Raw genomic sequence first — 27,864 nt, forward strand, 5'->3', positions numbered from 1 at the left:
TGGCACAAAGGCAGCCATCCCAGGGGCTGCACAGGCATGACCTGAGTGTGACCGAGTAAGCGCAGCTGGCAGCACACAGACACCCAGCCAGGGTGTGCATGTTCGCTGTTTTACAAAGTCAAAGATGACACTCATAGTAATTTGTCTTCCTGGCCACACTATGACCCCATTGTAGTCCATGAATTCTGTATCATGATCTTCACACAATTTTCTTTTCTGCTGAACTAAAGTCTGTCCTTGGGGACAAAAATGTAGTCCCTTTTTGCAGATAATGACATAAAAATGGTGGTAGAGTCAAATCGTGTACACTTGGCCTATTCACCCTGTTGCTGACAGTGGCCAACACTGAACGCCTAGAAAAGATTGTAAAAGTAGGGTGGACGTACAGTGACACCTCCATGAATGCTCTCCTAGTTCACAGTGATTTGTGGTTCAGAGACCCACTGTGACAGAGGTTTTGCCTTTGTGTTTAATAGCCTTTGATGGATTTCTCTTTTGCAACCTTCATTCACTATATATTCACAGTCAAGAAATTTAAGGCTATGAAGGACCATTAATTCTGCCCACTTACATATGACAATTTCTCATGGGCCTCCAATGATCACTGTTACACAAACCAAACAAATTGTAACATACTGGAAAAGCTACTGCTCTGTTATTTCACTAACTAATCACTTTCATCACTAAAAGCATATGTCTATTTTCAGCTGGAATTATCTGTCACATTTTAAAGCTGCTGTTTTGGTGTTGCTGTTGTTGTGCCTTACCCCTAGACAATTGAAAACCTCTTTAGCATCCAGCAGTTTTGCTCAGTAAAAGTACTTATACACTCTAATAAGATCACCTCACAACCTTCTAAGTAATTAGAGTTCATAGAATCCCAGGTTGGTTTGGGTTGGAAGGGACCTTAAAGACCCCCCAGTCCCACCCCTGCCACACGCAGGGCCCCCTTCCCCCAGCCCCGGTGGCTCCCAGCCCCGTCCAGCCTGGCCTTGGGCACTGCCAGGGCTGGGGCACCCACAGCTGCTCTGGGCAGCCCGTGCCAGCGCCTCGCCGCCCTCAGCATAAAAAATGTCAGTCTTATATCTAGTGTCGATCTGCCCTCTTTTAGTTTAAAACCATTAAAAGCAGTTTAAAGCCATTACCCCTTGTCTTATTGCTACAGGAGTTCTGCATGTCTCATTGTAAAATGTTTCTTCCAATCTTCGATAAATTTTGTGAACTTCTTGTACATTCTTCTTGTTTTCTCTCTGTTCCCTTCAAGCCTTACGAAAAAAAAAAAAAAGGGCTCTGCAACCAGAGGCCTTATTGCTGTCTCTCACATCAACGGCATCTGCTTCCCCCAGATTGCCTACCTGTATCAATCAGTCATATCATGTTTTGTATCTATATATCTACATCATATTACATGTTACAGGGCTGGGATAGGTCTGTATTTCAGTGTCTAAAATAGTGGGTCCTGGTCAGTCACTTTCTTTCCAGACATACCTTTTTCTTTTTTTTTTCTTTTTTTTTTCCCCTCTTTTGACACACTCCTCTGGAGGAGTGACAGGCTTCCATTTTCCCCAGTGAAACTACAATGAACCACTTATAAGAGAAAATAATTTTGAATAGCCTTATTCTGCTACACACTCTTCTCCACTGTTATTCTACCTTTATGACTGTTTTTTGCAGTGCTCATTTTCTCCATCATCTGTAGATTTTATCAGTAGAGATCTTACATTTGCTTCCAAATCATCAATTACATGTCAAACAGCACTGGCTGGAGAACTGTTCCCCTAGGACCTGAGCAGAACTGCCCAAATCCAACAAGTGGCTCTTAGGTGATATGCCAACCAGTTCTTAAGTCACATGACTTGTTTGCTGCTGTATAACTTTCTGTTTAATAGTTAAAGCATTGCATTAAATCAAATGGATATTCATGTAATGGCTGTCTAATAATCTTTAACTTAATAGGTAACTTCAGAGGCTTAAGTCAAGTCATTTGCCAAGTCTTACTGGCTGTACAACAACCCTGACTAGTGCTAGTCAAGTTAGTTACTTGACAGTAATGCCATCCACACCAAATTTCTTGTCAGTTAGCATTTCTGGTTTCAATTGCTTCTAGTCTAATGTTAGATAAAGAGTAAATAACATTTTTCTTGTTTGGTGTAATACTGGATCAATTTGTTCAACATTTAATTTGATTTTTTTCTGCATTTTTAGTTTACTATCCCCAGGCTATTCCAGCTAGAGCATAACTGTGACAGCCAACCTGCCTGCCTGTGAGACGCAAGTTGTTGCTTTCATATAGCCTAATCTCACCTTGGAATACAGAGTTTTGATCAATAAACCAGAATCTTCAGTTTATGGACTCAGCAGTCTGCTGGCAGTAATTCCTGCCTTTCCTTTCCCACACAGCTGGATTAAAAAAAAAAAAAAAAAATTAAAAATCAGCTTCCAGCTTCCCTCAGTTTCCTCCCAAGATTAAAGAGTCTCAGGTTCTATGTAGTATTGCATCATTGTCTTGTATGCACTGACGTGGGCAGTGACTTACCAAACAATGATCTGTTCCATTTTTTTTTTTGGTTTATGTCTTTTGTTTTGTTTAAAAGACAGCCCATCAGATCTCAATCTTTTGGTTCCTGTGATTCTCTTTCTTCCCTAATGAGGACTCACTAGTAATTCTGGCTTGCCCTATGTAATTTTAAAACCTTCTCTGTAGCAGCTTGTTTTGCACCACAGATATCCCCAACTGCTACATCCCCTACAGCATCCAGTTTCACTACCTCAGAGAGAGATTTCCTGACAGTTAACTTGCTCTATATTCTTCAGTATTTATTCATTCAGCTTGGTCGCATGACACCTGGTTTACACCCATGCATCATACCAAGCTGCTTGCTTTGCTTACACAGTTTTTCTACAGCATCCAATACCTATTGCTAGTCCTCCCAAATGTGTGATCCAGAACAATGATTGAGGGAATTCTCCTGGGATATTACACCATATTGAGCCTTGCACTTGCAAGCTCTGCATCCTCTCTGGCACCATGAGGTTTTATTTCATGCATCAGAATCTCTTCTGTGTTCAAGAAGACAAACACACCATCACCAAGGCAAGCAGAAGCAGGGGTTCAATGCTGACTGGAAGGCAGTCACCGTACATGGAGGTGTTGATGACCCACTGAACAGTTAACCTGAGAGCCACGTGCCTGTGCTGCGGCTGTCCGCATGGTGCCATGCTCAAGCCTGTGTCCGCAGCACAGATCCCTGGCCCCCAGGACCACCACAGTCAGCTCGTGGTAAAAGAGCCTGCAGGCAGTCCTCAGTCCTGAGCAGCGATTACACCACCTGGGTGGCCTTACCTTTGTCTGAAAGTGAGATGAGAAATCCTCATGCAAACATCCTTTCTGTCTGGCAGCAGAAATGATGACTAGAGTTGTCTTCTTGTAATCCTGTAATAGCTCTGAGGGCCAAAATGGGAGACCCTGCTCTACAGGTGGGGTCTGCATGGCGTGCAGCATGTGGGTCAGAGGCCCATCCACTGCTACGCCACTTGGGGTTGCCCACATCCAAAGGATGGAAGATTATCTATCCTATCCTCTCTTTATAGCGTTAGTGTAATGCATCACATTTTAAATGATATCTTCACCCAGTCTGAGTGCTTTTCCTACAGGGACCATAATGGGTCAGCACCTCACGCAAAACAACCACTTCTCATGCAAAATAAGAAAAAGTTTCCCACTTAGCTTCTCACCCTTTGGAAGTTTGCCTAGCAATAAATACACATCCCAGTGAGACATTCAGCAGAGATCCAGCTTCTTCCCAAGTAAATGTAATCAAGACATCCCTTCGTTTTTAAATAAACAAACCTGAGATTTCTATCCAATTTGAAGCAATGTGCCAGACTGAATACTTCTTCTGAAGCTTTTCTAATCTTTCAGCACCTCTTCTGATGCTGACACCAGACCTCTACCTCATACTCCTCATGAGCATAGCAAGTAACAATCTCCTTAAACAGTGCCTACACAGCCATGAACAGGGTTAGTCGCCCTCACTCTCACTGGCTCCTCACGCTGAAATGCGCAAGTCCACATCAGGACTTTGGCCTTTGATTTCTAGGACACTGGGTGGAAGGGAGCTAGAAAGCTGAAAGCTTTGCAGTAAAAAGATTGGTGGGGTCTTGATGGACAACAAATTAAACATAAGCCAGCAGCATTCCCTTGAAGCAAAGGTGGCCAGCATTATCCTGGGCTGCATTAGGAGCGTTGCCAGCAGATTGAGGGCAGCAACCCACCTCTGCTCAGCACTGGCAAGGCACACTTGGAGCGCTGTGCCCAGTTCTGGGCTCCCTGCTACAAGGTTGACATTGACATACTGGAGCGAGTCCAGCAAAAGGCTGTGAAAATGGTCAAGTAATTACAGTGTCTGTCATAGCAGGTGAGGCTGTGAGAGCTGGGATTGTTTAGCCTAAAGAAACATGGGCTCAGCATGGCTCCCACCCACTCATACAAGTCATGGATGGGAAAGTATAAGGAAAACAGAAACAGATGCTTCTCAGGCATGTCCAGTGATGTGACAAGAGGCAACAGGCACCAAATGATATGCAAGAAATCCCATCTGAACATGAGACATAACTTTTTAGCTGTACAAGTTACTACACACTGGAACAGATAGCTGGGATAGATTGTGGAGTGTCCATCCCTGGAGACATTTAAAATGCAACTGGACACAGTCCTGAGCAACTTGCTCTAGCTGACCCCTTGTGCAGTGGTGGGGTTGAACTAGATGAACCCCAGAGGTCCTTCCTCCTCTGTGATACAGAACAGGGAATTCTAAAACATGACCCATTTGCTTAATTTCTAGAGAAACAATTTGCAGTTACCTGTCTTCTGTACATCTTATATCTGAATCATTCTGTATAGCAGATTTGTCCTCATTTTCTCCCACCTGGTCAACCTTTGTTATCTGCAAGCTTTTACCAATATTTTTGCCATTCAAATAACCAAATATAATGAGCAACATTTGGCCAAAACCCTGTTCCTGTAGGAATACACTGAAAACTCATACCCAGTCATTAAAAAGACAGCTTTTAATCTATTTAGCAGATTACATTAATGAAAACCTAGACATCAGCTGGGAATAACAGCCCCTGAGAATAAGCAAACAGTTACCTGCTTCCATTAAGATGCACATGGCAAGTAGCAGGATATACCCAATGGAAATCACCAGGTGCCAAAGCTGTCTGGAGCCATCTAGAGCCAGGAGCACAAGCAAGAAGTGTGGCGTAACCAAGGAATTTTCTGTCCCTTGGAACAGCTGCACAGACTTACTGCTTCAATAGGTGCAGGACTTACCAAGTTATCAAATTGGGGCTGAACAGCTAAATCTGCTGGCCTTGTCATCTGCCCATCTATGACAGCAAGTGACAATCTGTTACTTTCAGGGATAATACTTTGCTCAATCTGCAGAACTGAAAGGTAGTTGACGGGGTCCTTCCGACAGTTCCTGGTTGCTCTCTAGGGCATACGGCAGCCCCGTATCACACCACCATGCTCAGCCCAACTGAAGCAAGTTTAGTGCATGCCAAAGGGAATTTTCTGCTCCTTCACCTTCCCAGATTACATTACAAAATGAATGTTCTGCAGTTGTGGAGGAACCTAACAAAGCGAAGTGAAAGTGCACTGAATAGCTTTGTCCAGCAGCAAACTAGACAAGCTGTGTTTATGCCTCCTTGAAAAATAAATGCATGAGGACACAAACACACAGGAGGGTGCAACAGCAGCACTGAAGGTAGCAAAGCTGAGGTAACTGTTCCAGTACATAGCTTGTATTCACTCACTCTGCACTGCTTGGCAGAATTGCATGAATTAAGTAAGGTCGACTACAGCTTGTTTTATATCCCAGATGCTATCAGGTTTACAAGGAACCACATGAGTCTGCCTGGAAATAAACTTTTATTTATTTAAAAAAAAACCCAAACAAACAAACCCCACACACACAACCCCCTCCCAGAAACAGCCTCTCTCTCCATAGCCCATGCCAGTGCCTCAGAGCAGGGCTGGGAAAGTCTTCCTCCTCCCTTGACCTCACGTGCCCTTCACCCATGGCAAGGCTGGGAAGGGGATGAAAAGTGCCAAGTATTAAGGTGCTGAGAAGCTCTTGATGTTTCTTGTCTCTCAAGTGCTGTTAGCCTGTTCCTGCTCAAAGAGGGCCATGGCTAAATGCGAGCGGGATGCGAGTCCTTCCAAGTTACTAACCACACAGCGGTGGTATAACTCCTCACTAAGTCGGGGATTGCAGCTCCTCAGTGCGTATTTCTGCACTAACCCTGGCTCCACAGCCCTAAATAGGTGCAGACCAGAATAGTGGAGGAAGACATCAAATACCTCCATGCTCTCCAGCACCTCATCTCGATCTAGGATATCAGCTGCTAGCTTCGTGCGTGCTGTCATGTAGTCAGAGTTATAAAAGCAGGCCTCAGCAAAGGAATGTCTGTCAAAATGCCCATCCCTCAGGAAGTCAGTGCTGGAGGAAGCTGTCTGCTCACCACGGTACACCAGTGCAGGGTTGAATTCTTGGAAATGCACTGGGAAAAAGACCTGCCAATTGCTGATAGTATTCATGCGGCAGCGGTTCAGGAACTCCATGTTGATTTCTGTCCAAACACTGGCCAAGAAGAATAGTGTGTCCACAGGGTGCTTCTTTGAGACTATATCCATGAGTTTCACTTGTGATGGCACCTCAGTTTTAACACTAATCCAGGGGATTTTAACTTCTGCATAGCGTTTCTCCAGCTCTCCTACCATAGCTTTGACTCCAGCAAAAACATCCACCTGGCTGACTCGCTGGGCATCATAGGGATGGTAGATGAAAAGCAAAGTCAGCAAGGCATTATCATGTGTGTCCAGTGTGTTCATAGCAAACATATCCAGGAAATTTGCCACAAAATCCAGGTCCTGCACTGTCAAGGGAAGCACCAGTTGCACCCGTGTGGCCTCCGTCACATATGGCATGGGAATAATTTCCACCTTACTTAAGGGCCTCACCAAGCTCACTCGTTTGGCCAGAACATGACTGTGGCCCTTTTGGGTCACTGCCTCCAGCAGCAGGTCCAGCGTATACTCCATGCCCCGTGTGGGGTCAAAACGCCGATAGCCATTCAGCAACTGCCGCTTGCTGAAACGGAGCAGCGGTTGGTAGCGGCTGTTAAGTTGCTCAAGTGCAGACTCAATGATTTCACTGACATCTGCTTTGTTGGCTCCAGAGAGCTCACACTTGGGGGAGCCATCAGGACAGGAGAAGAGGTGCTGCTCAGTGAAGTACTCCCAGCTGATTACCTCGAAACGTGACTTTGGAAGAAATGGGGCATTAATGCCCACAGGCCATGTCAAGCCTGCCTCACCTGCAGGGGTCAGTGATGTCAGGTTCCTGATCTGCATCTGTGCAAAGAGAGAACACATACAAATCCCTACCTCTTTCTCAAAGAGATCTGGTTCATCTCTCCCACCCAGGCCTGCCTCACCACCTAGAACTGTATCTTGGTAGTATCACAACAGTCGTTTTGGATAACATCATGTCAGAAGAGCTATTTCTGAGACACATGACTATATCCTGTGTCTGGCTGACAGTCATCTACAAAAAGAAGCAGTAATCTTCCTTTGCTACATTGAAAGAAAAGGAAACCTGTTTGGTTGAGTTTTTGCAGATATCTCTCACCGCATACCTGGAGGTCCTGGATCTCCTGGTAGGCTCTGTCCAGCTGGATCCTGCTGAAGTGCTTGTGCAGCCGGTACATCAGGGTCACATCAGAAACAGGGTGCACAGCAAGAGCTGCTTGGAACTCCTCCTCCTCCTCCTTCTCCAGCTCAGTATTTTTGGCCAGTTCATAGGTGTGGTATTGCTGGCCCTGAAGTGGACAAGAGCCAGAAAGACTGGCATGGAAAAAGTTCACAGAGAAGCCTTCTCTCACTCCAGACATGCATTCGTCCCTCCTTCCACACTGACTGCAGTACCCAGAGATGAAAATAGAGTCGTTGTCCCCCACCTTACCCCCCCCATACTACATGTCCGCTTGGTTCTTGGTACCAACATGCCCTTTACCTAGCCTCCAGGGTAAAAGCCTGTGGATCAGAATCTGCTAGCAAGGTGAAAATTAAATACTGTATATGTTTTCTCCTTCAGCATCTCAGCTTTGATTACAGGCCTCTCCCCAATGCCACCACACCACACAGCCCTTTCTTCCTCTGTAACTCACAGCAGAGGCTCACAGAAAAAGCCAGCCCCTTTGCTATGCTGCAGGGAACTAGTAAGAGCATGGGTTGTCAGGCCTAGCTAACACAAAACCCTGAGAAGGGGGAGTACCTGGAGCTGGGAAACACAAGTGATGCCAAGGAAATCGATGATGCAGCGCCCCAGCCACTCATCTGGCCGCACACTAAGGATCTCATTGCGACAGCTGTCCAGGTGTGGGTGGAGCTTAAGGAGCAGGCTGCGGGAGATCAGGTAGCCAAAGCCACCATGACAATAGCGGGCCTGTTCATCTGCCCCGATAAACTCCTCTGCTCGTCCTAGGTATACGTCCTGGTTAATACTTAGGTGTGTCACCAGAGCCTTGACCTGTTCAGCCTGGGCATAGGTGTCATCCTGCATGACGTAGAACCAGTCATAGTCAGAAACAAAATGCTGATGGATATAGTTCATGGTCTCATACATGAGCCAAATGGGACGCTCATCCCCATGGGCCACCAGCACCATGCCATGAGGCACCTTGGCACTGCGCAACCCTGTAAAGTACAGCAGGCGTGGGAAGTGATGGGCTACTGTCTTGTTCACTGCCACTGCCAACGTATTCAAGGTAGCCTTGGAGGTCAGCACAGCTACAAACAGTCTCTCATGGAATCCCAATTCTGTCTGGATGTAGCGAGTTCTGTAAAGGAAGGACATACCTGCATGACAAACAGCTGGACAACAAAAATCAAAGGATGATGGTAACTTGGAAAAAGTCTTTATCTGCTGGAGTCTACCAGTGGCAAAACAATTAAGCCTAGAAGTAGAGCTTTAAGAGAAGACTCACTAGGAAAAATCCCATTTTGTAAAGACACTCACTTCCTTCAAGGAAACTACAATCTCACATCATTTATCTAAGCTAGGAAACTGTGCTAGTGTAATTAAAAACAAACCAGAGCTAACCACTTGTGAGTTATATATAATACTATTAATTGCTCAATATTTTCCTATTGAATAGACGGGTTAAAAAAGTTTTGAAGTCTAATTTAACACGTTCTCTTAGGGAGAAGTACTAGAAGTACTCTCAATGTTCTTGGGCATTTTTGTTTTTTAATTAACTTCTTAAGACACTTCTCTTGCACCTCTTTGAAGTAACAATCTCAGCCATTGCCTTGCTGCATCATGCTGCTACTACACAAGGTACATCAAATGGCGTATTCCACTCTGAGCTTGTTAACTTGCCAGAGGACTTGGAACCCAAGTGCCATCCATATGGGATTATCCTCCCCGAAGAAAAGCCAAGCCAAAAGAACAGATGTTACCTGAGCACTTTTTTGTAAGGCTTGTTGGGGTCTCGGTAGTACGGAACAATCCTGGGCCTGAAATCCTCGTGGCCTGTGCCATCTGCGGCCTCTGGGCGAGCTGCGCCGCCGAGGGGCCCGGGGCGGCCCGCCGCCCCCAGGCACTGCTCCTCGGCCCCGCTCTGGCTCCAGGAGGCGCGCAGCAGGCTCAGGCTGCAGCCCAGCGAGAGGCCCAGGACGAGCGGCAGCACGGGCCGCAGCGCGGCCAGCAGCGCAGCCAGGCGCATGGCGGGGGCCAGCGGGGCGACGTCCAGCCGCCGGGCCGGTCTGGTCCAGCCCGGTCCGAGGCAAGGCAGGGGGTCGTGGCGGCCGCAGGCCCGCTACGACCGGAGCGGGCTCCGGGGGCCGCTCCGGCGCTCGGAGACACGGCGGTCGCGGAGCATCGCTAGCCTAGGGCGCCGAGGCGGCGCGGCGCGGGCCGCGGCGGGCCCTGCCGAGGCAGCGGGCGGCTGGAGGCGCGGCGCCGCACACCGCCCTCCGGGCCGGCCTCCGCGGCTCAGCAGCCCCCGGGCTCGTTCACCTGCAGGCAAGGCACGGCAGCCCTCCAGCGCGCAAGCCGGCGATGGGGCCGGTGCAGAGCTCCGTGCCGGGGGCGCGGGGGGCGGCAGCGGCTCCCACCGGGCCCCGCTCCCGCCGCTGCCACCTCAGCCGCCTCATCGCGGCCAGCCGCCCTTCCGCTTCCGTTCCGCTTCCCCGCTCCGCGCTATAGCGCCGCGGCGGCCGCTCTGCCCTCCAACACCACCGCCTCTATTGTACGGCGGGCCAGAGTCCCCGGCTCTCGGCGGGGGCGGGGCCTGGCGCGTGGCATGCCGGGATGCGCAGTGCCCGGCAGGCGGCGGCGCGGCCGGGCCCGGGCGGCGGCGGGCACGCGGACTCGGCTTCCCAGAGGCGTGCGGCGGCCCGGCGCGGGTGACGCTACGCGCTACGATTGGTCGCCGCCGCGGGGGGCAGGGCGTGCGCACGCGGTAGCAGCTGTCCTGTTGCGACAGAAGGAAAGCGCGGAGCCGCCGGTGCGGGAGGGGCTTGGCGGCGCGGCGGGGCGAGCAGGAGGAGCGGAGCGGGCCGGGCCGCGCCGCCGCCGCCGGGCAGGGCAGCCTAGCGGGCGGGCGGGCGGCTGGCTGGCCCTCGGCCGGGCCCGGCGGCGCCGCGTGGTCCGGGCCGGGCGGCTCGCGGGCCCGCCGGGGCGGGGCGGCCGGGCTGGGGCGGGGCGGGCCGGATCGGATCGGCGCGGCCTAACGGCGCCTGTCGCACCTCCGCCGCAGCGCCTCCGCCGCGCCATGCCCTCGGACCTGGCCAAGAAGAAGGCGGCCAAGAAGAAGGAGGCGGCCAAGGCCCGGCAGCGGCCGCGCCGAGCCCCGGAGGAGAACGGCGATGCCGGGACGGAGCCGCAGGAGGTCAGGCCCCCGGAGGCCAACGGGACGTCGCTGCCAGGTAAGAGGCGGCCCCGCCGCGATGCCGGTGCTGCCGCGCCGGCGGGCGCCTGGCTCGTGCCCGGACTCCCCGGCGCCCCCGCGGAGCCCTCGGTGGGGCTCAGCCCGGCAGCCCCGCGCGCTCCGGCGTTGGCAGCGCCCGGCCAGGGCTGCCGGTGGGCAGGACGGTGCGCGATCGGTTGTGCCCGCGGCTCGGAGAGCTGGGACTTCCGTTTCTCCTCGGATGAGATACCCGTGGGCACGTGCTTGCGCCGAGCTGGGCCAGCCGCGGTGCCTCCCGTTAGGGCCACCTCATCTCCTGTGAGCCAGCCGGACACTTGCAGCGATCCGTGGCGGCTGTCCGTAGGCTGTGCAGGTGAGGGGCTCCCTCGGCCCTCACTTCAGGCTTGCAGTGTGAAGATCGACGGTGCTGATGGTGTTTTTGCCCTGTCAGATACGGTCCTGATCTTCTGGTACTTTATGCCCAGCCCTGTTCGAGTTTTTGTTGGGTTCCCCCCCAGCCCCACGCTGCAGGAACCACTGTAGTGCCTCAATTCTTACTGTTCTTACGGCTATGGCCCTGTCTGTTCTGTTTTTCTGGGCCATATCTCGTTTGCAGAAACTGTGAGCCTGGCTATCTTAGGAAAGAGACTGTGTCAACAAAGAGCTGTTGACCTCCCTAAAGGAAATAGGCAAGGTAAAGCTTACGGAGAGAGAGGGTTGAGTCGGTCCTTGCTTTAGCCCGCCTGGTGACCCGCCGGCAGATGGGCACGCAAGTTTTTTTCAGACTCAGCCCACAGTGCAGTTTTAAGAGGCACTCGATGCGTGACAGAGACGCGGGGGGGCCGGTCTCCCGAGGACCCTGCTCTTTGCTGGCGGTCCCGGGTGCGCTCCTGCGCGGTGCTGCCATCCGGGCCGGTGCTGGGGCCGCCGGTGCCGGACGCGCGCTGGCCCAGCCGGGGCGGTCCTGCGGCGGGGCGGCCCTGGCGCCCGCCCGCGCCGAATCGGCCAATCGCCGTCCGCTCCCGCGGTACATTTGCATAGCGCCTTCCGATTGGTGGAGCCTGGGGAGCCGCGGCGGGCTCAGGCTTCGGGCCCTGCGCCTTCCGCTGGGTCGAGCCGCGCCGAGCTGGGCCGGGCCGGGCGGGAGCGCTCTGCCTGCGGCTGCCAGTGCCACGGCCGGTGGGGGCTGCGGGCGGGGCAGGCGGCTGGGGTTGCGGCAGAGCCGTGGCGGTGAGCAGGCGCTGGGAGTGCAGGGCAGGCTGGTAAAGCAGCGAGGATGTCGGAGGGCAGGCAGTGTGGGTCGATATGTGCCTGTTTCTTACTAGCAGTTCCCTGTGAAGTTGTTATGCATCAGGGATAAAGCTGCCTTGCCCTCTTCTCGCTCATCTGGTTTGCTTGTTTATCCAACTGGTCTGCTTGTGCTGCCCGTGATTTCAGAGAGGGTCCTGTGTCAGCACAGTCGGCATCTTTTGCTCCTTCTTGGGTAAGGCACGTTAGCCTTGGCAATCACAGTGGTTTTGCAGAGTTTTTGCCAGGAGTGCTAGACGTTGAGAGCCAGGGTGCTATCCCTCAGTGGTCTGAACACAAACAATCTGAATGCCAGGTCTCTACTTTGAGAAGCTGGAATGTTGCTGAGATTCTCAGTGCCGTTTTCTTCTTCTAATGGCATTGTTTCACCAAAAATTGGACTGCAAATGCTGGGCTGCAACAGATCACTATGATAGGAAAGGTGTGCTTATACTGTGGGAGGAAAGGAAGAGGTGGGGGCATGCATATGGGCATATTAGCTTCGCAAAAATTGGTAGGGCCTATTCCAATGCTGCTGCTGCTTTTCTTCTTGCAGCTTTCCCTTCATTTATTTTCTACCCAAGTTTTCCTTTGGCCAGGCCCTTCCTTAAGCTTGCAAGCAACACTTTATAAGTTCTCTTACCATCCCAGCCCTTCCTGCAGTGAGAGCTAGTCCCATCATTCTTGGATAACAGGCTAGCTGTTCTGGCAGCTCGCTTGGTCCTAATGGTCATATTTTTTTAGAGAGAGCAGGTGGAAGTTCCTGTTAGACCATACGTATCCATCTGCTAAGCTGAAAAGCAGAGTGTCATTGCTTCTGGGCCTCCTCAACATTTCTGTAGAAATGGGGACATGGGAGTTGTTTTTGTAGTCATGGGCCTATTGGGGCTTATGGCTTCCCTTGTATCTGTAAATCACTAACACCTCTGGTCTGTTTCTGCATATAGAGGTGGATGCTCTTACAAAGGAGCTGGAGGACTTTGAATTAAAGAAAGCTGCTGCCCGTGCTGTGACAGGAGTGCTGGCCTCCCATCCCAACAGCACTGACGTGCACATCATTAACCTCTCGCTGACCTTCCACGGTCAGGAGCTGCTGAGTGATACAAAACTGGAGCTGAACTCCGGAAGGCGCTACGGCCTGATTGGACTGAATGGGATTGGTAAGCTGTGGGGCACGGTGACCTGGGCTGCTTGGAGCTCGGTGAGGATACTGTCCTGCTGAGAAGCTGGACAGATGCAGGTGGTAGATACTGGAAACCAGAAATAGGGCTGTTAGACAGATGTGGCTGGGAGATGGCAGTTTCCATTCTCTCATCTCCCCCCACCCAGGAAGAGGAATTGCTAGTATTGCTGGTGGAGGTATGAGGTTGCATTCTAGCTTTGGACTGTGCATTTGAACTTGTTTCTGGTGAGATTTGGGTGAGATGTCTGGGATCTGTGAATCTGCCTTATTCCTGTTTGCAGGATTTGTTTAGCAGTGTCAGTAAATCCAATGATGATGGTATTGGTCAAAGAACTTGCACAGTGTGGAGGAGTAGAGAGTGTGTGGTTTGGCCTGAGTGGGAAAACAACTGTATAGTCCCTGGAGAAGGTGACACTACATGGAGAGATGCAGAATATGGGTGTACTTGAGGAGGAGCTAGTAAGAGTGACCAGTTGTTTTAACTTTCAGGAAAATACTTGGGTCCCTAATGACGGGTGCATAACATTCCTCTATGTTAGGAGTCTTTAGAATCTGGGGTCCTGGTAGCAGGTGTCGGACCTGGTTAGGCAACAGCAAGTACACAGCAGAGAGAAGGTTCCCTAAATCCGGGCAAGGGCTGAACTGCAGTGGTTTCCAAAGAGATTCTTCTTGTTTCAGTCCTGTCCCTCAGGTGATGAGCCTTAGCTGGGGGGGGCAGCCTATTGCAGTGAGGCAGTATGCTCTGCTGTGCTTCTAGTTCTTCTGGCCTCTTGAGCAAGAAATTCCCAAGGATTTTCAGGGGTTGGAAAGGGAGGGAATTGGTGGGATCTGACTGCATCTCATCCATTTCTCTGTGATGTTGTATCTCACTGAATCCAACAATGATGTGGAGTGTCTGTCTGCACACAGGGAAATCCATGCTTTTGTCAGCTATTGGGAAACGAGAAGTGCCCATCCCAGAGCATATTGACATCTATCACCTGACTCGAGAGATGCCTCCCAGTGACAAGACCCCTCTCCAGTGTGTGATGGAGGTGGATACAGAGAGGGCCATGTTAGAACGAGAGGCAGAACGTCTGGCTCATGAAGATGGTAAAGCTTCTTGGAGTCCCAAGGGACATTTCCTCCATTTCCCTCCTCACTGAAGAAAAGGGCTTATTTAGGTTCCTTGGCAGAGTTTTTACATGTTACAGTATCTATTTCCCCCAGCTGCCCTGTAATGGTTGAAAAGTCCTGTAGGATTACACTTTAGATGATATTCCATGCAGCTTCTTAAGAAGTGTCTCAGGTTCGGGAATGGAGGGGGCTGAACGGTGATAAAGCAGGTGGACTGTGAGCTTTCCCAGCTGTATAGAAGTGCAGGTGAGAGCCCTTTATTGGTAGAAGTGCTGACAGGCAGGCTTTCTTTCAGCGGAGTGTGAGAAACTCTTGGAGTTATATGAACGTCTGGAGGAGCTGGATGCTGACAAGGCAGAAGCACGGGCCTCACGGATCCTTCATGGTTTGGGGTTCACACCAGCCATGCAGAGGAAGAAGCTGAAGGACTTTAGCGGTGGCTGGCGAATGAGGGTGGCTCTTGCTAGGTGAGTGGTATATACTGCCTGCTGGTTCCTGGGAGAATGCCTGCCTGCTCTTGACTCTGCAGAGCCACATACACAGTTCTAAGAACTGGGAGCAGAGCTGAGAGGCTTTGGGTTACCTGCATTTACCCTACTGTGTCATCTCCCTTCTCCTTTCAGAGCCCTCTTCATTCGGCCTTTCATGCTGCTTCTAGATGAGCCCACAAACCACCTTGACCTGGATGCCTGTGTGTGGTTGGAGGAAGAGCTGAAAACGTAAGCATGAAGGAGTCTGCTGTTTCTCTGAGTTGTGCTTTTCTGCTGGAACACCTAATCAGCACATGAGCAGGTGCTACAGGGGTAACTGGCTATAGTTCCTGTGGCTACATAACTATATTGTGGTACTGGTGACATCTTCTTGTGCTTGCTGCTACACATGACTGTGAAAGAGTTCTTGATGCAAGGGGTGGTGAATTCAAGACAAGCCCCTGTCTTTCCCTTACTGAAGAAATGAAAAATGCTGGTTGGGGCTACCTGGTTAAAGCTACTTCCTTGGAAGCTGGGGGCAGCCTGTGTACCAGCACCATGTGCTGTACCGGTACTGTGAGTTTTCCAGAGCTGGCTTCCAGCTCATCTTTCTACATATTGGTCCCCTGTTTTCACAGATCAGTGGTACCCAAGTGTGTCGGTTTCATCTTGTTCTAGTATGTCAGGTGACTGGTTTTTGTAAACAAAGGTAAAATGTTAAGGCTTAAGGTAAAAAGCTTAGGAATAGTTACAAAGTTTAAAGTGAAGGGCTTTTCATTTGCAGAGGTTTTTCTGTCAGTTTTGTCAGTTGAACCGTTTGCATGCTTGCTTTAGAAGTCAGATGTTTTAGGGAAGTAATTTGAACCTCTCTTTTTTTGGGAGGCTTTAACCAGCCGTGGTGCAGATTTAGAGTGGAGCCATGCATAGTAAACCTAACAGATGGTAGTCTGTATTATGGTGAAAGTAAGCAGCAAAGGCTGAAACTTCCAAAAACTGTGATGCCAATGGAGTCAGTTGCATCAGTAGCACAAGTCATCTACCACATGGGTAGCCAGCTCTCGACTCTTTGTGAACTGTCTTACAGTGAAGAGTGTTTTAACACAATGAGAGATGTTTCCAGTATTTGCTTACCGCAGCTGGTTGTAGCTGCTTTACTCCAGATTTCCCAGAGCATCTCCAAGGCTGTTATCTTTTTGTTCTTAATCCGATTGAAGGCAAGAGAGATGCAGTGCCTGTAAATCCCCTGTCAATCACCACCAGGGCCAATGAGCAAGAATTCTTTCCCTAGCTTAGTTTCTAATAACTTGCGTGGCACCACAGGTTCAAGCGGATCCTTGTGCTGATATCCCACTCCCAAGACTTCTTGAATGGTGTCTGCACCAACATAATCCATATGCACAACCGCAAACTGAAGTACTACACAGTAAGTAAATGGTGCCCTGCACAACTGGCAAAAACAGAGGAGCTGTTCTCCGGGCAACCTATGATGTTCTGTGGTCTTCTAGGGAAATTACGATCAGTATGTAAAGACTCGTTTGGAACTCGAAGAAAATCAAATGAAGCGATTCCACTGGGAGCAAGATCAGATTGCCCATATGAAGGTATCTGCCTAGCTGCATGAACATCTTTCTACCCATGCAGGTGGGCATCCCTGCGCCTCCTCAACCTTGTTGTTGTGGCTTTCAGCCAACTCTGGGTTTTGTTGCAGAATTACATTGCACGATTTGGTCATGGTAGTGCGAAGCTGGCCAGGCAAGCTCAGAGCAAGGAGAAGACCCTTCAAAAAATGATGGCTTCTGGCTTGACAGAGAGAGTTGTGAATGATAAGGTAGGATCAGACATGGGACTGCATCTAGAGATCAATATTAGAAACATTGGCTAGGTATAGTAGAATGATCTTTAGCTGACAGCAGGAATGGTTGACACAGCTGGAAGCCACAGTGGTGTACCCTTTCTGATGCCAAGGATGACTGTACTGCAGATAGCATAATGCTGAAGAGTGGAAAGAGGAGGAGATTTGTCATATCAATAAGGCTGTTTTGCAGATACAGAAATCACAAATGAATGTCTAAGGTTTGGAGAAGGCGGGGGCGGATGCTCAGAGCAACTCCTGTTTGTTTGAAAAGTGTAAGACGACATTTCAAGGGGAAAGAAGCAGGGACTTATTAGCCAGTGGATGAGCTTGTAAGCAACTAATCAGAATAAATCTGTGAGTTGCTAGAGGGGCTTACAGTCTAGTGCCTTGGTCTGCAGATTGTGTTTGTAGTCAGGCAAGGTTATACCAGAATAACTGGGTTGTCTTGTGCTTCAGGTTCTCTTAACAAGTGGCTGTTCTGTGTTAACAGACTTTGTCATTCTATTTCCCACCCTGTGGGAAAATCCCCCCTCCTGTCATCATGGTGCAGAACGTCAGCTTCAAATACACCAAGGATGGGGTGAGTATAGGGAGTATGCATGGGAGGTATGGAGATTACTTGTATCCCTGCCTTCTTTGGGAGCACGAGGCTTTTGACTAAGCTTTCTGATCAGGTTGCAGCATGTGACTAGTGGATCAAACTTATTGGAAGTGTTAATACTCAGTCTGCTGAGGATAGAGCATTACAGGTGCAGCCCAGAGGTTCTGGGTAGTAGTGGAAAGGCATAGTATGTGTCGTGATTTCTCCGGTTTGCAGCCATGGATCTATAATAACCTGGAGTTTGGGATTGACCTGGATACCCGTGTAGCTCTTGTTGGACCCAATGGAGCTGGAAAGTCAACACTGCTGAAACTGCTCACAGGAGAGGTATGCTCCCTACATTGTCTACCCTTTATTTTTGAGGTAGTCTTCAAAGAAGCTGCACTTATTTGCCAGAACCCCAATCAGGCCTTGGAAATCCTAAGATCTTGCTATAATATAGGGCTTTCCCCGCCCCCCCCACCCCCCACCCCGATATTATCTGTTTAGGCTAACTCCTTTGTGCCAGAGCAGAGATGGCTGGATTCTGTATTTCTGGCATACAGCAAAAGGAGGGGTTTCCTGGTGAAACACTTTTATCTTCCCTTTCTAGCTGCTGCCCACAGATGGGATGATTCGCAAGCACTCGCATGTGAAGATTGGTAGATACCACCAGGTACTCCCTACAGCAGACACCAGGGACATGAAATGCTAAGGAAAAAGCTGTCAGGCATAAGAAATGTTGCCCCTCTTTCTACATCTAAGGCCCCTCCCACTGTGCCTGGAGATAGGGGATGGAACTGTTCTGTTGGCTGAATGGGCTCTAGCAAATGTTCCTACCCTGAAAAGAGTCTTGCTGTGGTCCTTTCTGTTTAGCCTCTCACCTTTTATGGGAGAGATGGCTGCCTTGTGCTTGGTGGTGGACAAGCATGCTATTCTGAAGCAGCACTCCTGCTCCTGAAACAAGAGGCTCTTTCCATAATAGTTCAGCACAGTGGTGGTACTGTGAGTGGGGTTACTGGCTCTTGTATTCTGCTGCTTAGCTGGTACCAGAGGGGAATAAGGTGGGGATGCGTGTTCTTTTGGCCATGGAGTGGGCGGCCTGCACAGCCTGAAGCTGACTTTTCTTCTCTGTCAGCACCTGCAAGAGCAGTTGGACTTGGACCTCTCACCCCTGGAGTACATGCTGAAATGCTACCCAGAGATCAAGGAGAAGGAGGAAATGAGAAAAATCATTGGCAGATATGGTCTGACAGGGAAGCAGCAGGTGAGTATGAGCTGTTGAGGTTTGGTTTTTGCTCATTAGGAAAGTAGAGCTGCTGCATTTTCTGTTGCTCTGCGGATGTCTGACAGTGTGATGCAGTACACAGCATGGCCTGTCACAGCATCAAAATGTTTTTTCCGTCTCTGCTGAGAAGCAAATAACTCATAGCTCGTAGGAACTTTCTTTGCATTGCAGCAGTATGTGGGTTGGAATGGGTGACCTCCTCGGAATCCAGGTGTAGAGAAGACAAGTTGTGGCATAGTGCTAGACTTGAGCATATTTTAACTGTAACTTGAACTCCTTTGCTTATCTCTTACTTCTGAGATGAATACCAGGCAGAAATGCTAGAACATATTCTCAGCTGGGAGTGGGGACTTCTTGGCTCAAACAAGAGGGTAGGATCACCAGTGGTGCTCTAAAGTCCAAAGATGACATGTTCCTGTACATCACACATCACATGTATGACAGGAGTTGTCTTCATCAGTGCAGTTCAACACTGATTTTTACATTGTTCTTCCCCATTTATCAATCCAGAAGTTGAGAGTAGTTTTACGATTGTGTCAGGATGCAGTGAACACTAGTCAGACCTCAATTAACTATCCTTTGGAACCTTCAACACCAGCTGGGTCTTACTATGGACACTTCTTCAGAAGCCTCTGGAATCCCCTTGTTCTGCTGGTGAGAGAAGCTTAGCCTAGGTGTAAGACTGACTAAACTGTCCTCTTGTGTCATGTGGCTTCTGGAAACACAGCGTGAGATCTGAATGTTTTGCGGTCAGGATGGTGGTCTGTTAAGTTTCACTGCAGAGCTGCAAATGGTGTCTTGTGTTTCTCAGGTGAGCCCCATTAGGAACCTGTCTGATGGACAGAAATGCCGTGTGTGCTTTGCGTGGCTGGCCTGGCAAAATCCTCACATGCTTTTCCTGGATGAGCCCACCAACCACTTGGACATAGAAACAATAGATGCTCTGGCAGATGCTATCAATGAATTTGAAGGAGGAATGATGCTTGTCAGCCATGACTTCAGACTCATCCAGCAGGTAAGAAAAGTAGTGAATTTTGTCAGAGCACCTTTCTGACAGTTTAAGTAATTAAAACAAGGTGTCTTCAACTGACTGGCTCTTACTTATCCCCAAAAAGGTGTGTGAGTGAAAAAAAAAAAAAAAAAAATCACTGGACACTATTCTCTTGCCATGTTCATGTGAAATGATTACTGACCTAGTCTAGGAGAAGAGTAGGTACTTGAAAACCTCACACCACAAAAGTGAAGTGAAGAATAAGTTAAATGGAAATCATGACACACTGTGGAGGCCTTAACTAGATTTTTTTTAAAATTATACTGGAGTAGTTCTAGCCCAGTGTTTTATCACTCAGTCTGCACAGGCAAAAGAATTTGCACCACACGCACACAAATGTCAAGTGCTTATCTATCAGCTATAGCTTTGTCTGCAAGTTCAGGTATAATTTTATATTTTAGTGTGTTATATCCAAGTAGTTCAGGTCAAGAACTACCTTTTTTCAATGCCCAGTTTAGCAGGTGTCAGGGGTTTTAACCCCAGCCAGCAACTGAACACTACACAGCCACTTGCTCGCTCCCTGACAGCTCTAGTGGGATGGGGAGGAGAATGGGGGAAAGGTGAAACTCATGGGATGAGATAAGAACAGTTTAATAACTGAAATAAAGTATAATATAATATTAGTAGTGAAAAAGGAGATAACAAAGAGAGCAGTAAAAGCCAAGAAAAACAAGTGATGCACATTACAGCTGCTCACCACCCACTGACTTACGCCCAGCCAGTTCTCGAGCAGCGATCAGTCCTTCCTGGCCAACTCTGCCCTCTTTAGATACTGACTGTGACAGTCCGTGGTGTGGAATATCCCTTTGGCCAGTTCGGGTCAGCTGTCCTGGCCCTGCTTTCTCCCAGGTGCTTGTGTACCTGCTCACTGTCAGAGCATGAGAAACTGAAAAGTCCTTGACTTGAGAGTAAGCACTACTTCACAACAACTGAAACATCAGTGTGCTATCAACACTATTCTCATACTAAATCCAAAACACAGCATTATACCAGGTAATAGGAAGAAAATTAACGCTTATCACAGCTGAAACCAAGACAGCAGGAAAGGCTTTTCTTAGTCCATAAACAAAAAAAAAAATGTTGAGAAGTCAAGGATTTTTAGTTCTAAAATCTTGTATAAATTATGCAGAAAACCCTAGGTAAGATAGTTCAGTGCAGGTATTTTTCTTTGGTAGTTGAAGTGTGAAAGTTACTAACCTCATTTCTTACCAGACTTCAGAGAGTAGATTCTGGTTAGTTTTATTGATTTTTGTGAAATTATAACATACTGTACTGTAAAGCTGCTCTCCTTGTGTGCTTGCTTTCAGGTTGCACAGGAGATCTGGGTCTGCGAGAAGCAGACAATCACAAAGTGGCAAGGTGACATCCTTGCCTACAAGGAACATCTCAAGTCAAAGCTGGTGGATGAAGATCCGCAGCTCACCAAAAAGACCCACAATGTGTGAGCTCTAGAGCAGTCGGTCAGGTGCTCTGTGGAGACTGACAGTGGCCAATTGACTCACCCATCTGCCAACTGGAATGGGACTCTGCTGCTATCTCTGGCTGTGTTCTAGGATTGCTGCAATACTGCTTCCCCTTGACTTGCCTTGCACCTCTGTATCTGGACAGATCTCCTCTGATCTGGCTACGTCTGGGCAACTGTTTCCATATTTAGATGATGTCCCATCTGAGCCAGGCCTTGGAATCTAATGGTCTGGGGTTATGGTGGTGGCAGTTAGGGTGTCTGAGCTGCAGTGATAGAGAAGTGGAGACCCCAGCCCAGCTTCTCCCACCTCTTCCTTCCCAATTTCTGCTTCAGTTTAGATACTTCACTTCAAACTCCTCTGGCCTTGGTTTGTTTTTAACTATTATTTAACAGTGTAATTAACAGATCTGCCTGAAAATCCATCAGTCAATAAAGAGGGAAGAACGGTCTTGGTTTGTGAGTTGTAGTAGTTATTGGGGCATGCTGGGGCAAATCAGTGCTGAGCTTTGAGTAAAGTTGCAGAGTCCTTTCTTCCTGGGTGAAGGTTCGGTTCTTCAGTACAACCAAAATGACCAGAATTTGTGGGCTACACCGAAGAGTGAGTACTGAGCTCTGGAGATACAGACTAGTGAGTAGGATCCTCACCTGGGAAACTGTTAATCCAGAGTGAGCACTGGGTTTTCCAGTTAGTGACAGAAGGGGGAGCAAGCCACACATGCATTTTTTGCTGTTGGTGTACAACTTGAAAGGGTTCTGAAGACTGGAAGTTAAAGACAATGTGGATCTAGAAAATACCAGTGTATGTTTTCTACAACAGAGTTGCTTAGGTGTATGCTTTTTCCTTCACCTTGAACTGTATGGGTCTAATAATGAGACCAAATAATTTAGGATTTTTGGACTATGAATTATTTGTTCCTTACAAGTTTAACTAAACAAAACTAATCCAATAAAGTTAGTTTAACATTTATTTTTGTTCTTAGAACCAGAACGGTTTGGGTTGGAAGGGACCTTAAAGACCCCCCAGTCCCACCCCTGCCACGCGCAGGGCCCCCTTCCCCCAGCCCCGTCCAGCCTGGCCTTGGGCACTGCCAGGGCTGGGGCACCCACAGCTGCTCTGGGCAGCCCATGCCGGCGCCTCGCCGCCCTCACAGGGAAGGATTTCTCCCTCAGCTCTGATCTCCATCTGCCCTCTCTCAGCGCAAAGCCGTTCCCCCTTGTCCTGGCGCTGCAGGCCCTTGGGAAAAGCCCCTCCCCAGCTTCCTCGCCGGCCCCTTTGGGTGCTGGAAGGTGCTCCAGGCTCTCCAGGAGCCTTCCCTTCTCCGGGCTGAACAGCCCCAGCGCTCCCAGCCCGGCTGCACAGCAGAGGGGCTCCAGCCCTCTGGCCATCTCCGTGGCCTCCTCTGGATTTGTTCCAACAGGTCCATGTACTTATGTTGGGGGTCCCAAAGATGGACATAGCACTGCAGGTGGGGTCTCATGACTTAACAAATTTTTAGAAAAGTTGATGTTTAAACCTCACACTGTGCCACAGAAACTTGAACAAAACACATTTTTCATGTATTTAAAAAACAAAAGGTAATCAAGAAAAGAGCAGGAAATCAAACCAAGTAGCTTCTTGTGATCATGAGTTACCATTTTAATTACTTGTGAATGATGAGAATGGCCGCACTGGTCACATGAAAGGTTCATGTAACCCACTAACCTGTTCCAACAGTACATGTTGACAGGCAAATTGAAGAATAGGGAAAATATGTAGTAGTTTTACTCTCTTGCAGTACTTTCTCAGATGCTGGCCATCTGTGGCTGACATTTTGAGTAATTTCCTTGGGTGGTGGTTATTGGCTTTTTTTTTTTTTTTGCAAAAGGACCATGCAAGTTTTGACTGCTGCTACAGAAGTGCTGTGTATCATCCATAGGACAAATGTCACCATGGCAGCTGCTTCCAGTAGACAGTGCAGAACAGTCGGGTTTTTCAGTGTTTTTAGCAATGATCTTGGGGGGGGGGGGGGAGTAGTCTTTTCTAAGAGAGTAATGCAGATTAATGAAAATAATGCAGATTAACATAAATGCCATACAAGTTCTGCAGAAAAGTCTAGATTGTATTGAAAAGTCAATTGAATGAGTATCGCACAGTGTAGTACTCTGAAGTTAACAGACAGGGATGGGTAAGTAGTTATTGTAAAGGCTGATTGGTGTTCTTTGGGAATGGAAAATCCTGAGAAGGCCGTGGGAATGTTGGGATGACAGCCAGCATGATGGACAGTAGCTGCAGAATTCTTGTAGCTGGTGTAGCAAAAAGGAGAACTGTGTTAGCTGTCTGCTGCTGCAGAATGAGAGGAACTTCTCGGTTACAAACAGGTCCCTGATTTAGCACAGGTGGCCCACAGGTGCACATTCAAAGCAAAAGTAGCTGCAACCACACTAGAGGTCTCAGTAGGCCAGACGTGTAAAATGGAGTACACGTACATGCTTTATCAGTCTGGTGTTTAAACCTGTTGTGTTATGGCAGTTTTGTTAGATTGCACAGACGCAGCTGTGGCAGGCTGATGTCCTAGAGTACTGATTCCTATGAGTGAGGCAGCCACTAGCTGGGGTGGTGGCATTTTAAACTGTTTCAACTAGAGCTTTTCTGGTCGTGCACAAAACCAGTGTATAGATACACTGAGAATTGCTCCTTAGTTGCTAAGATGGTCACTTCTGTGAAAGTAGTAGCTTAGAGCCTCTACACTGTTACTCTTGCTTGTAGTCTAGAAGTGAGGTTGACTCTAACACAGCTACAGCCAAAAGTGGCAGATCCTGCATCAAGCGCAGGGTTGTGGGAATCCCTGTGTTGTGAGTCGATCCATACACTACAAAAATAGCACAGGGATGAGTCAAGCCCAGCAGGCAGCTTCCAGAATGGAAATGCGAGGAACTTCTCAGTTGCAGATAGGTCCCTGATTTAGCAAAGGACGGTCTCTAGCCCATGCCATCCAGGGAAGCAGATGGTAATTCCCCAAATCTGGGAGTTCAGATTTCACTGTACTGCTTAGTGGATGAACCTCTGCCCTTGCAATATAATGGCTCCCTGTGCTTAGCACTGAGTGACCAGTTGCTGCTCCTTGTCCACCAAAGGCTTCCCTCCAACTAAACATTTTGTCAGAAAAACAAGCTGTGTGTGTCTAAATGCTGGTGCCAGACACAAGCTGCAGCTGTGGAGAGACACAACAGCCAACAGCTCCTTCATTGTGAGAGTGCCTTTGTGTGCTATGACCAGTGGAAAAGGTGAAATGGTTCTAGTTGCAGTGAATGGTCTCCCCCAACGCAAAGATCTCAGCTATTTACAGCTCTGTAAATCAGTGGGTGGTTGGAATGTACATCAGAGGGGGAAGCTCTGTGCTGTTCCTTGTCAGTACAAGTCATCCACCAACATTTCTTGACATTGTTAGATATCCCAGAATATGCCACTCCCATTCCCAGAAGGATCCCACTACCCCACATCCTCAATGTCCAAGCCTGTTTCCCTTCAAAAATGCACTGACGGGACGTTCTGATTCTCAGGTGCAAGAACCCCTTCTGTGATATTTAGAAGCCATTTGTCACGGTGACATTTATTTGCACTGGGGGTGGGTGACCAGGTGCCTCCCTGTGAGGACAGGCCTAGAATAAAACTAAATTCAGTGAAACACTGTTGGCTGTACGAGTGCCGACAGAGTGACCGATGAGGTCTCCCAAACTTGGTTCTTGGAAGATGTGATTTGCTAAGGATATGCCAGTATAACATGTGCCCCTGAGCAGCAGACAGCACACGTGGCAGAGCAGAGATACCAGCATCCCCTCCCCAAAAAGTACATACTAGTATTATCCTTTTATGGAACATCTGTTGTGGTGCCTGATGAGAGAAAGGCTTCCTTTTCTATCTCAGGCACAGAAAACTTTTTCTATTCTGCTCACTTCTCTACTGTGTTGCTGCACATTTTTTTTCCTGGCTTAGCTGAATTCCTGCATCATCATTACCATCACTAGTGTGACTGCTGATTTCCAAGACAGATCAAATACCTGCTTTGGGTGTTACCCATCCCCTCCCACTGCCTCCCTTCTGTCCTTTGAGACTCTGTTGTGTGTAGTGGGCAGGACTCCCAAAAGCAGGCTAGCTGAGATAGTGGGAGGAACCCTGGCTGTTGGGATGTTTATATTCAGTCACTGGACCAATGTTCCCTGCAGTTACTGAGCCTCCACTGAATGCATTATCCATTCCATAGCACAGAAGTGGTTCCACTCATTTGATACTGGAAGCAATACCTTGAATACTCTGATTTACATGCTTCCAACAAAGCAGGAACCCCCCTTTTCACCAAAACACTGGGTGGACCTGGGAATAGCTCTTCTCTGGCACTTCTGCCCCATGTGAATGAGATACTACTGCCCTTCACAGAATCATAAGAGTCACAAAATAGCTGGGGTTGGAAGGGACCCCTGGAGCACACCCCCCTGCTGAAGCAGCCCTCCCAGGGCAGGCTGCACAGAGCCACGTCCCGGCAGGTTGGGATGGCTCCAGAGAAGGAGACCCCACAGCCTCTCCGGGCAGCCTGTGCCAGCGCCCGGCACCCTCCGGGGAAAGAAGTTTGTCCCCAGGTTCCGCAGGAGCTGCCTGTGGTGCAGCCTGTGCCCGCTGCCCCTTGTCCTGCCGCTGGGCACCCCTGGCAGGAGCCTGGCCCCATCCTCCTGGCACTCACCCTTAAGGTATTTGTAGACATTGATAAGGTCCCCTCAGCCTTCTCTTCTCCAGGGTGAACAGGTCCACCTCATAGGGCAGATTCTCCTGCCCCCATCATCTTTGTAGCCCACTGCTGGCCCCTCTCCAGTAGCTCCCTGTCTTTCTGGAACTGGGGAGCCCAGCACTGGACACAGTGCTGCAGACATGGCCTCACCAGGGCAGAGCAGAGAGGGAGGATAACTTTCCTTGATCTGCTGGTCACACTCCTCCTCACACACCCCAGGGTCCCACTGGCCCCTTGGCCACGAGAGCACACTGTAGGCTCATGGGCGACTTGCTGCCCACCAGCACCCCCAGGCCCTTCTCCACAGAGCTGCCCCCCAGCAGTCGCCCCCAGCCCGTGCTGGTGCCTGGGGCTGTCCCTCCCCAGGAGCAGGACCTTACACTGGCCTTGGTTGGACTCCATGAGGTCCCCTCTGCCCAGCTCCAGCCTGCCCAGGTCTGGCTGAACAGCAGCGCAGCCTCTGGGGTAGGGGTACCAGCCACTCCTCCCCATTCTGTATCATCAGCAAACTTGCCTCTCTTGCCCACCTCTTTGCCCGCGTTACCCTCAAACTTTTTGTCAGGTCTAAAAATTTAATTGAATCAGTTACTTCCAAGCTCCTATCAGGCCAGCTGCCCTTTGCTTAGCGCAAAAAGGAATCATCAGTCACAGATGTGTGTCCGTCCTGCTCCTTGGGGTTGCACCTGAGGCAGGTGAGGTACTGCTGCCTTTGCTATATAACCAGCCCCATGGCACCTGCCAGTTCTCAGTTGGGGCTTGCTCTGTTGGGGGCTGTGATGAGTGCAGAAGCTGGGAAGAAGCATGGTCATACTTCAGCTTCTGGGGACAGGAAGCCTAAAAGGAAGCCTAAGAGGAAGGAAAACTATTCACTCTATATCTACAAAGTACTGAAGCAGGTGAGCAAATCTTTCTTTTCTGCTACAAGCTTCATATGGAGTTACTTCTGCCTATTGCATGTTAGCCTTATAAAGAGGAAGGAAGAAAAATCTGCTTTTTAGTGAGATGAAAAAAAGTGAGTGGGTACAGAAGAGCCCCAGCTGAGTATCAAAAAGGGGGTGGGGGGGATCCTTGGTGTAGGAGGCAAAGATTAATCTAGATCAGAAAGGGTTTCCTAGAGAGGATAAGCTTTAGCGCATGGAAGTAATTGAGTAGAAGTCAATAGGGCAAGAACAGCTGCTGTTGGCCCTATGAATAGGAACCAAAATCATTCTGGTAACTTCTGTTGGGGAGATGAACAAAAGAATTTTCAGAGATGGCTGTGAGTTGTCAAGGCCTCGGTCTTCTGCAGGAGCCTGTAAGGGGGATGAGGAGTATGTGGGCATTCCCACCCAACAGGCTTGTCTTCAGTAGGGGATGCATGGCAGCTCCTGCTGCCATAGTACCTGTGGTACTGTGGTGGCCCAAATGGCACATGACTCGAGACCCTCAGGGTGGCATCTGGGGGCCTCTTTAGGGCTGGAGCGCCCTGTCTGTGGTGGGAAGGGGGGCCTCGCTCCCTCCAGGGTGATGGCTGTGTGAGACTCTCACCTGGCAGGTGCATCCGGACACTGGCATCTCCTCTAAGGCCATGAGCATCATGAACTCCTTCATCAACGATATCTTTGAGCGGCTGGCCTCAGAGGCCTCACACCTGGCGCAGTACACCTGCCGCTCCACCATCACCAGCCGCGAGGTGCAGACGGCCGTGCGGCTCCTGCTGCCCGGTGAGCTGGCCAAGCACGCCGTCTCCGAGGGCACCAAGGCCGTCACCAAGTACACCAGCAGCAAGTGACCGTCCGTGTCTCAATAAAGCCCCTGTCCCGCACCGACCGCGTCTGGGCTGGCGCCGG

General features: G+C 49.4%; 3 protein-coding genes across 3 annotated transcripts; 2 read left to right on the plus strand and 1 right to left on the minus strand.

Annotated features, from left to right (window-relative positions):
• Positions 1 to 5,922: 5,922 nt before the first annotated feature.
• On the minus strand, positions 5,923 to 10,299 carry CHPF2 (chondroitin polymerizing factor 2). Its single transcript, XM_080382709.1, has 4 exons — positions 9,530 to 10,299; positions 8,343 to 8,907; positions 7,705 to 7,887; positions 5,923 to 7,420 (listed from the first exon to the last, which is right to left on the minus strand). The coding sequence occupies exons 1-4, from the start codon at positions 9,793 to 9,795 to the stop codon at positions 6,158 to 6,160; spliced, it is 2,277 nt and encodes a 758-aa protein (XP_080238835.1). The 5' UTR covers positions 9,796 to 10,299; the 3' UTR covers positions 5,923 to 6,157.
• A 119-nt stretch (positions 10,300 to 10,418) lies between these two features.
• Positions 10,419 to 21,723, plus strand: LOC308061965 (ATP-binding cassette sub-family F member 2). Its single transcript, XM_080382710.1, has 15 exons — positions 10,419 to 10,578; positions 10,831 to 10,999; positions 13,215 to 13,427; positions 14,360 to 14,542; positions 14,862 to 15,033; positions 15,190 to 15,285; positions 16,357 to 16,459; positions 16,542 to 16,637; positions 16,745 to 16,864; positions 17,382 to 17,471; positions 17,709 to 17,819; positions 18,085 to 18,147; positions 18,610 to 18,738; positions 19,571 to 19,774; positions 21,118 to 21,723. Exons 2-15 carry the CDS (start codon positions 10,846 to 10,848, stop codon positions 21,253 to 21,255), a joined length of 1,872 nt encoding a protein of 623 aa, XP_080238836.1. The 5' UTR covers positions 10,419 to 10,578; positions 10,831 to 10,845; the 3' UTR covers positions 21,256 to 21,723.
• Positions 21,724 to 21,870: 147 nt separating this feature from the next.
• Positions 21,871 to 27,806, plus strand: H2BK1 (H2B.K variant histone 1; the record flags this gene model as incomplete). The annotated part of the gene is made up of 2 exons (XM_080382736.1): positions 21,871 to 26,931; positions 27,570 to 27,806. The coding sequence occupies exons 1-2, from the start codon at positions 26,764 to 26,766 to the stop codon at positions 27,804 to 27,806; spliced, it is 405 nt and encodes a 134-aa protein (XP_080238862.1). The 5' UTR covers positions 21,871 to 26,763.
• Between the last annotated feature and the right edge of the window lie 58 nt (positions 27,807 to 27,864).

This window comes from Falco punctatus (assembly GCF_963210335.1).
Source record: "Falco punctatus genome assembly, chromosome: 4".
Classification (NCBI taxonomy): domain Eukaryota; kingdom Metazoa; phylum Chordata; class Aves; order Falconiformes; family Falconidae; genus Falco; species Falco punctatus.